The 10,120-nt window shown below is 38.6% G+C and overlaps 1 protein-coding gene across 1 annotated transcript; it reads left to right on the top strand.

Moving 5' to 3' along the window:
* Positions 1-4: 4 nt before the first annotated feature.
* LOC122768045 lies at positions 5-6,620 on the top strand. The gene is made up of 4 exons (XM_044023723.1): positions 5-158; positions 3,890-4,185; positions 4,283-4,415; positions 5,371-6,620. The coding sequence occupies exons 2-4, from the start codon at positions 3,894-3,896 to the stop codon at positions 5,762-5,764; spliced, it is 819 nt and encodes a 272-aa protein (XP_043879658.1). The 5' UTR covers positions 5-158; positions 3,890-3,893; the 3' UTR covers positions 5,765-6,620.
* The last annotated feature ends 3,500 nt before the right edge of the window (positions 6,621-10,120 follow it).

The following is a 10,120-nucleotide window of genomic DNA, read 5'->3' as shown; positions in this document are numbered from 1 at the left end:
GATTTTTCCCTGAGCAAAGAGAGGAAATCCTTAACGTTTCACCTTAAGGGTTTATTTGGGACGTATTTGTTCCTGTGGCTTTTGTGCCTTGAAGTACTTACATCCCATAAGAGTCCGACCTGGCACCAAACCACTGTTCGCCTCCATTCATTTCACAGGTATGTAAAATATGAAAAATTCAAAAATCTCTTAAATATAAAAACTTAATTGTAAAAACACTTAAGTAGAAGGGTTTGCCTTTCAAACACGTGATCATATGTTGAATGATTAAATTATGACAAAGTCCATGTCACACTCATTCACCAAATGATGTGGGTTCCAGCACATGAAAAAGAGTGAGGGAAAATGAGGTGGGCAAATTAGCAAAACAAGCAACACAGAGAAACCATGGAGTTATCAGAGCTCAAACTAGAAGATATGCGTTTCCTCACTAAATACAGTTGGGGATGCTAAATCCTCATGTTGCTGTTTATTTTCAATGGGTGGAAAATTGCAGAAAATGTTCAGCATAAAAAAGTGTAAATAGCACACACACACACACAGAAATGTTAGTGAGTGTGTCTAAGTTGGACATTTTGACATAATGAATTGTTGAAATTTGCTGAAAATTTTAAATGGTGGAAGATGATGACATAAAAAAATAAACATGAAAACAATACTTGGGAATCGATGACTCATCATTCCTAAATAATAATTAGGGAAACAGGAAAACAGATGGGGCCACACAGTGGAACACGTAAGAAGCTTTGCTTCCTGGTCTGGGTCTTTCTGTGTGTAATTTGCATGTTCTCCCAGTGTGTACATGGGTTTTCTCCGGGTTCTCTGGTTTCCTTACAGAGGTTAATTGGACACTCAAAATTGATCATAGATGTGGATGTGAAAGCAAATGGTTGTTTCTATATTTTGGTCTTGCAATGGACTGCCGACCTGTTCTCTACCTTTCGTCAGCTGGGATTGGCACCAGCAGCCCTACTGGCGGGGGATCAAGTGGAAAGTGATGGATTCCTAACCCATAGGGAAACCTTTGGAAATCTGGGAATTGCTGACTTAGAATTCCCATCTCATCATGTGTGGTTAAAAAGTGGAAAAAAGCCACACGGGGCAGATTCCTATACGGTCTAAGAAATAAACCTAAATTAGGTACAACTGTTCAACTGCTTGATCATGCACATATCCAGTTCATCTTGTCCAATCACAAGGCAGCAATTCATTGCAGACATGACAATGTCTAAAAGGAAGAAAATGAGCACTGTGTAACATATAGGGAAGGGGTCTATTGGTGGAAAATATACATACTACCCATAATTGTATTTGCATAAGTGCATAATTGATTATGAAAAGTGTATGGTTTTCAAGGCAATGCAAATAAATGGTTTCACACTGTTTTCACACCAAGGTTAAGCAAATAAATTATAAGGTCAAGGAAAAGATTGCCTCAGAGGAACACAAAAGGTTTAATCAGTGTCTAGTGGTGATGAATAGGTGCTCATCATCAGTTATTATCAGTTATTTACCGGATAAAAAGAAAAAGAAAATAAAAACCTGAGCACAGGAGAGGAGAGGGTTGGTTGATGAGCTTAAACTTAACCACTTCGATGCATCAAAGCAGTCTTTAGAACGTCTGTTTGACAGTTTGAAGATTGTCTGGTTTGTTGTAAATAGTCCCAGGTAGGCTTGTTTGCTTGTTTGAATATTTTTTACATCATCAACAACACACATTCTGATCGGGTTAGATGTGTACCACTTGGAAGCAAATCTTCAAAGCAAAAGCTACCGTAGTTTGTTAACGTGACATTCATGGGTAAGGGAGGGGCTAGATGAAGCTTCTTGAAGCCTTGAACCTTCCAGCCAAAATGGTTTACAACAACATTCACAAATGTTTATCAATTTGTAATACAACAAATTGCAAAAGTGCAGCCATGGGAATGACTGCCAAGTTAAATAAATAAATTAATTAATCTTAATGAATTAATCTCTATTTTTGATTTATTATGGGTATGCAACATGACAATACAATGAAATCTAAAATTACTTGTCAAATGTTTATCAATGAATATTGTTTTCTTAGAATTTTAATAACATGAAGAGCGCAGTGGATTCTCAAAATGTTCACAGCAGTATAAAAAAAAATGAAACAAATCACCAACACTAACCCACAAAGTGTGAGTTGATCCATTGTGGTAAGAGACTGAAATGTACCTGTGAGTCGTATGCTGGAATTACAAACCATAGGAGAGTTTGAGTCAAGGTCTTTGATATCTACTGGCAGTTTGCTTAGTGGTTAAAGCTTTGTATTTGGTGTGGTTGAAATGCGTTCAACTCCCATGTTACATTTTTACACACGCTCATTTTTATTTTGAATTTTCACTGCCTAACCATGATTTTGTTTAACCCTAACCCTAACCTCACTCCTTCTGTGAGCCATAACCTTAACCTCTGAAACATTGTGCCTAGTTGAGTAGAAATACCTATGAGTTGTATTCAGGGGTTGACCAAAACAACCCATAGGTATGTTTCAGTTGGAGGACTTGTTGAATTATGTTCATAAAGCACATTAAAACTCGAACGACTTCCTAAACCAGTGAGGCTTCAGACGCCATTAGTGATGTCACTCGCCCTTAAAGAAGCAAGCCTTGATACGCTCCTCTGCACACTACATCCCATCACTAGTGAGTGATTGGGATGTAGGGTTGTACGGTCAGTTTGTCATTAGACAACACAATGTTTCACACATTGAACCTTTAAGTGACTTTAAGTGTGGCAGGATTCTTGGTGCCAGATGGGCTAGGCTGCTGATATTGCTTATCCACTGGGATTTTCAGGTTTCCGCAGAAAATATCCAGTAAATAACCGTTTTCTCAGCAAAAATGCCAGAGGTCAGAGGAGAATGAGTAGACTTTTTTTGAAATGACATTACAACATTGCACCTCTTGGTGCACAGCCTGCCGGAAAGTATTGGTAGTAGAAGAAGAAGAGGAAGGATTTCAAGTGACAACCACACATCACTGCGATGGGGAGCTTTGGACTGCGTTGACGAGTTGTGGTAAAGAAATTCAAACTGTGATTGAGAACTTTGTGCTGTGGAGGGCAGCTGTTCACTTCTCGGTGTACAGCCTGCCAGAAATGATCATTAGAAGAAGAAGAACTTTGAACCGTGGAGGACACATTGCACCCATAGTGTACAGTGAACTTGTCAGAAGAAGAATAGGACTTCTGTATCTCTGAAAACATTGAAGCAGATTGTCTACAGCAGCATACTGTACATATGTATATATATGTATATATATATATGTACACATATATACATATATATACATAATGTAGGAGCCAAAGTTAAGTTAGTTTAGTTCAGGGTTAGGCCGGGTGGTTGATGCAAGATTTGATTTGACACATTGTCATTTATTAACAGTTGGAGTTAACTGTTGGCCTTAAACATTTGATTAAATTAGCAAGGAAAGGAACGTGGCTTTGTGGCCTTTCGATGTTATTTTGTTCTTTAGATAAAAGCTACACTTTGGACACTTTGATATCTTTGACGGCTATGATAGATTAAGGAATTGGAAGATATTTACTGAAATCTATCTAGCAGTTGGATGGATGTGTCCATTTGAGAAGCTTTACTAAGTTTTGGTGTAACAAGGTTTTTCGTCCCTCAGGTCACTATGTGACATTAGGTTACGTTGTCTTACTGTTGGAATCTATAGATCGTCATTCACAAACTGAAAATCAAGGGAATATTTCTATGTGTTGTTGATCCTCGAGTAGCTTGGATACATGTGGATAGAAATGTAACTTGGATGTACGGCAAGTGGAAATAAATGTGCAAACCGTAACATATTAAATAGTCAAGTTTTCAGATTGTCTATGTGTAATTCTGTTTTGTTTTTAGAAAAATGCCTCTCCAGCTTCTTGAAGGAATGTCCAGCAGGAAGCGAAGACCTAACTGGACAGATCAGGAGTGTCTCCTCCTGGCCCAGTTAATGCAGGAGAAGAAAGACATAATCAGAGGAAAATGTAGCACTGGAGTATCGATACAAGATAAAAGACAGGCGTGGGAGGAAATAACCCAAGCCATAAATACCACCTTTCCCCAGATTCAGCGCACAGTTTCTGACTGCAACAAAAAGTGGGAAAATCTGCTGTCAAAGTCGAGGGAGGAGATCAAACGACAGAAAAGGCAATCAGGTACATGATTAGGTGTAAGAACTAAAAATAATATGTATCATTAAATCTGCAAAGTAAGAATTTTTATCCAGACATGACATCATTCTTTTATTTACAGATGGAGGTGTGTCCCTTGACGAGTTAAGTGCTGTGACCCAATTAGTGATTTCAGTGATGAACCTCTCAGATATGCTGCACCAAGATGGAGAAGACTGCTCGTTGTCAGACTTGGTGGAAACTCAACAAAACCGGTAGTTTATTTATTTATTTATTCATTCATTTATTCATTTGTTGCATTCATACCTGTACTTAACGTACTACTAATGGAATGCACCATTAACATCAAATCTGAATATATTGTATGTCTGAAGCTTGGATTCACTTTGAATGGAAGTCTTTGGGAAAATGAGCTTCTTCTTCTCAACAACTGTAATCATTTTCCTGAGCAGTTAATGGTATGCATCGCTAGTTTCAGGTCTTCTTCAACAAAACATGATGCCAGTTTTGTAAATTATGATCCCATTTAGGGGTCAAATAGATGATAAAGCACAACACATATGATTGGACACCAGTGTGACTGACAGCTGCTATCGTACAACAGGGGCATAATTGCTGGTGACATGAATTTTCATTTGCAAATCATAAACATGACGCCAATCTACATTTTTAAGCTTTCTACTCACAACGAAACCTGCATTTGGGGAGCACTGAAACTCTGTCTTTTGCAAACAGGTGCCAGAGTGGTCCAATTTTGTGTAGACAACCAATATGATACTTTGGGGAAACGTTGATGTCATAGATCCACCTCCCGTTGTCCTCCTAGTGTCTAGTGTTAGGAGATTGTTTGGTCTGTTCACTTTATCATAACTTTTAGTGTCTCTTTTTCTGTAATTGTATACATTGTTATGTATGCTTAGTTGAATAAAGCTTTATTAAAAAAGGTTTGTACACAGTGCACATGCCGCATTCACATGCTCAACATCATCTTCTCCAGTTTTGCTGTATTTCTGTAGCAGTGCTACAGTACCACATACAGGCAGGCCTGGTACTACAGTGCTTAGTCATTTTGGGCATTTCGTGTTGATGAAGATATTTCTTTACACAATGCTGTGTTCAGTTTCCTTGAGGATAAGGTATAATAAATAGGTATGGCCCTGTATGTGTAACAGCTTATTAAACACATTCATTGATTATTTTTATTTCCAGTTTCAGATGTGAAAAAGATCTGAACAGTCACACAGATGATGACAGTTTCACAAACAAATGTCCGCTGGCAGGACACGAGTTCTCTACATACCCACAACCGCCCACCTCTCCAGGAGAACAGAAAATGACGGCTTTTACCAGTCTCCCGAGATCACATGTAGCACAGTTCGGTGCTGCCCATGCCTCCTTCTTAATGGCCTCTGGAGAACACCCAGATACTCCCTGCTCTACTTCTCCAACCACAGCCCACTGCACCTCTTTGCAAGAGCGAATGGATTTGGAAATGTCCGTGTTGAGAAGACAAGAGGCCGTCCTCAAGCTGCAAGAGGAATATTACACGCTAAAAATCAAGTTGATGCGAAAGCAAATGGAAGAGCCACCTCAGAAGGACTAAAAAACAAACTTGTACACAACAGAGCTGTAGCTGAATGTGACAGTGAATGTTATGATTTGTCAGTGGTACTCTGTGAATTGTTTTGGCTAATGTGAAACACCAAAACATACAGTATTTAATCTAGGTCAGGATTTACTCCATATCACAAAATGAAACTTTCAGCAGGTGTGTTCCATTATCCTTATGTGACCCAGCCCCTTGCTGCCTGACATTTTGGGTTTAAATAAAAAATAAATACAATACAATCTGTGGGAGTAGTATATGGACCATGTTAATGTATTGTTTCTGTCTGCCATATTTTGTTGTGGAGGACAGTTAAATTTAACTTATCCTTTGCCTGTTGGCTCACATACTGGAACAATAAATGACTGCAGAACCATATTAACATACATTAAAGCATTTATTTCCAAATTCATTTGACCATATCCGGTGGAAATTTGTTCACGTGTAAATCATTTGTTGCTTGAAACAAGCATCGGGGGCCTATACAGTAACTGTGGAATTTCAATACACTACATTCTTGACATGGATGTATATTTTGAAGAAACTGTAATTTGTGATTTTCTGGCAGGAAATACCAATCTGTGTAGTTTTACACTGAGTTTATTTGCTGAATGCTGCCATTGACTCCTAAGTGCAAATTTGCAAGCTGTAAATGTCTGACATGTACTAATAAAAGCATTTGTTAAAATTGAACTTGCCAGTGTAAGTAAATCCAAAATAATGTCCCGTCTAGACAAATGCAGTTATTTGTGTGTAATATTCCTCATAAATCCATTTATTTGTAAGTGACTAGAGTTGGCACCCAGATGTAAGCTGCGGGGCCCACAGTGTTGAATAAAAGCCTGTTATTTGCTGTGTGGTTTGCTCATTTCCTTTGTTAGTGTTGTGCCAGAGTGCGTTTCAGCTGAGTGCTGTGACCGTCTCCCCTTTTCTGCCGCCTCAGCATTAACTGCTCATCATTCATTTTTTTTTCCTTCACTCGTTTCGCTTTGACTGCAGCAGGAGAGCAGCTTTTCAAGATTTCAGGCACAAACCAAGCCATGATTACTGTTTTGATTCTTAATGTCCTCCAGACTGTAACTTACCACTGGATGAATCACAACAACTTGTACTGATCTAGAATGGTTAGCTGGCTATAAAGAGTTGTTATTACAACAACAGATCTTTGACCGATGTAGGGTCTTGAGCTGGATTTTGTAGAAGAATCAGTGACAGGACTGGCAGACAAGAGTAAACCTGAGGTTATCATTGTGGAGAAGGCGTGATTGGCCATTGCTGCTACAGTTGAGGGTGGGCCGTCTGTTTGGGCAGAAGCCTGTTTCGTGGCTAGTGGGAACAAACAATGTGAAAATGCATTTTTAACCAGAATTCCAGCAAGAGCCACTGGATCTCCATAAAACTGGACGAGATCCCAATTTTTGCAGGTCCTGATGTGCTCATCAAGATCAGTGAGTTTTTGTACATACATACATTTGAACAGGTGTGCTCACATTTATCAAAAAACAAGTGAAAGAAAATGATGATCATGAAAAACAGCATAGCCATATCGTTTCAAACGGGCTGTTGTTTGGGCAACTGTGGCCATGTAGGCTATACATGTCCTTGCTCAACTTCTACTTTACTGTTTAACTTTTACTTCTTAACTTCTACTTTACTGCTTAAAAGTTGTGATAAAATAAACTAACAGATGGTAACATAAACAATGGACACACGACACCTTAAGCAAACCCATGCAAACAGACATAGCAAACTGAGAAGACAAGACATGGGCTACAAATACGCCGCACCAACAAATATGCAACCACACACGACAATATGTCGTACAATCAAAATAGAGCAAGATGGGACACTTGTTGTTACATTGTTGCTCACTTTCCAGCACACCTGATGAGCAGCTGGAACATCAAAAATCAAAAAATGATGTAAATACTTTGCACTGATGACAAATGAGCTCCACTGAAATCGTCATTGTTGCAATTTAAACAGTTACCTCACAGTTTGATTAAAGAAAAAGAAAAGTTCACTCTAAAGTGTAAAATCTCCTTCATGTTTGTCCTGGAGGACATTCGATGTGGATTTGTGTTCACGACAGAAAACTGTAACACAACATGAGTTTTCCTGCTGCAACTGTGATTTGTGGATTTGTGTTCACGACAGAAAACTGTAACACAACATGAGTTTTCCTGCTGCAACTGTGATTTGTGAAATTGCCAATTAATATTCTTATAGAGTGACTTGTTTGCCATACCAGTTTATGGCTGATAGAAGGCGCTAAAGGGTGTTCTGAAGAGACGTTACCCGCATTAAAACCAGCTGACTGAAAGATAAAGTTTCTGTGCCAGTGTATTGATATTCAGAGGTCACAAATACATAGTCACTGTCTTTATCACATACCGTTCTGATGCGGGAAATCATGCCTTTATTTAGATTTTCCACTTTTCCATGTGAATATGTGACACAAACACAGATGAATGAATGAGTATTTTATATGATTGCTCTCTTCACTGACTTGATTGAAACCACCTTTACAAACCTCAGCTGTTTCTAATCATCTATCACAATAAAAACATTTTAATCAAACACAAACGTCAGTCATCACATGAACCACATGTCATCACTGTAATATTTAATGCAGGGTAATAAAACGGAGGTAAAAAAAACTGCGTCGGTGTGAGCAAAGAGCAAAGAATAAATAGCCACGGTAACTTTTGTGACACTGCTTTCGTGCAACCGAATTTGAGGGTAAGTTTAGGATAAGTAACATAGCCCGACTTAATCCCTTATCCTAGTTTCATGCAACTGGCCCCAGGAACGCATGAAAACAAGAGCATGAAAAACTAGAGTGACAGTTAGGACTGAAAAGTGACAAGAAATAAACAAAGCAAATGAACCAACAAAGACACCGAGGAGCACAGACACTAATGACACTAGGGAGACAGGAATATTCACAGGACACAGGTGAAACTAACAAGACACAAGTCAAACACATTAGGGTGGGGCACACAATCAACAGGGAACGTGGGACAGAAAGCAAAACTCCACAAAGTACACACACTACACACACTAGGATGAAGTACAATACAAAACAGGAAACCAGAGACAGAACTAAAGCAAACAGAACAAAAAAAAAGTGTAATCCAGGAGTTATGACACACTGACATCCACACACAGAATTGTGCACAATTTTTCCCCCAACCTCTTAGTTTTACAATTTTATGTGTATACAGTATATCTATCTAAAAATTGCAGGACGGTCTGTCTGTCTGCATATCTCTTGAACCGACGGTCCGATTGATTTCAAACTTGACAGGTGTCTTGCTACTTGCAATATATATCATTAAATATATAGGTAAAAGAAGCACACATTGGCTTTCACCAGTCCCCCTCTCACTCACACAGCACTGTGGGGTGATTATTATGGCTGACCTCAACAATAAAGACTCCCTGAACGCAGTTTGCTTGCATTACAATGAGTCTGCGCATTTTGCAACAACACGCCAACAAACACATGTATGCAGTGGCTATTCAAAACTATGTAATACAAGATCTGCAATTAACTGACACTTCGAATAGCCCAGCCTACTTTGGACAGTCTTAAGACTTTGAATAAGCAAACAACAATTGTGGGTGCAAGGTCCCAAATTTAAACGGGTGATGTATGTAAATCTAATCTAAACTCCTGCTACCTGTACACAGATATCCAAATACATGTCACCTAATATCACCATTATAAATTGTTATGCAACTATGTAGTTCCATTTTCTATATTTATTGTATGCCATTATGTCAGTATCAGTTTTTGCTTTCTACCATACACAAATAAAAATGTCAGTGAACTTTTGCTGTGTAATAGTAACAGTGAGCACTCAAAACACACCAGCAATTACCAAAAACACACACAAAAACAGTTTGCACGGGCACTGCACTAGTTTTTGTGTGCACAATACTGTGTACAGTGTTGTTGCTGACAGTGACTAACAAAGGCTAGCCTGAGATACGCTTGCATTGTTTTTTGCTTGAGTAAATGCACCACAACAATGGAAAAAGTGTGAGGGACATGAAGGAGGGCACATTTCAAGATTTCAATTCTAAAATTTTAATCTGAAGGTATACAACTAATAGTAGCCTGAAGTAATTCTCGTTACCAGGCTATGTGGATATTACCTTGCATTAGAAATAATAAATAATTAGTACCATACTATTAGTTTAATGTAAAGTGTTACCAACCTTCCAGCACACGTGCCTTCCAAATAAAAATGTGTTATTTATTTGCATGCATTTGTGTGTGTGTGTGTGTTTTCTCATGCTTTCCTTGCCAGTTTGATTAGCTTCCATAGTCGACGTACATTCTTA

Source organism: Solea senegalensis, linkage group LG4, assembly GCF_019176455.1.
Source record: "Solea senegalensis isolate Sse05_10M linkage group LG4, IFAPA_SoseM_1, whole genome shotgun sequence".
In the NCBI taxonomy this organism is placed as follows: domain Eukaryota; kingdom Metazoa; phylum Chordata; class Actinopteri; order Pleuronectiformes; family Soleidae; genus Solea; species Solea senegalensis.
The sequence above is the reverse complement of the archived record's forward strand: the minus strand, read 5'-3'. Positions and strand labels throughout refer to the sequence as shown.

Excerpts from the sequence above, each read along its gene's own strand:
- LOC122768045 (XM_044023723.1), top strand. The coding sequence starts at position 3,894 with ATGCCTCTCCAGCTTCTTGAAGGAATGTCCAGCAGGAAGCGAAGACCT. Across the intron at positions 4,186-4,282 it reads ACGACAGAAAAGGCAATCAG|ATGGAGGTGTGTCCCTTGAC; the intron begins GTACATGATTAG and ends TTTTATTTACAG. Across the intron at positions 4,416-5,370 it reads GTGGAAACTCAACAAAACCG|TTTCAGATGTGAAAAAGATC; the intron begins GTAGTTTATTTA and ends TTTTATTTCCAG.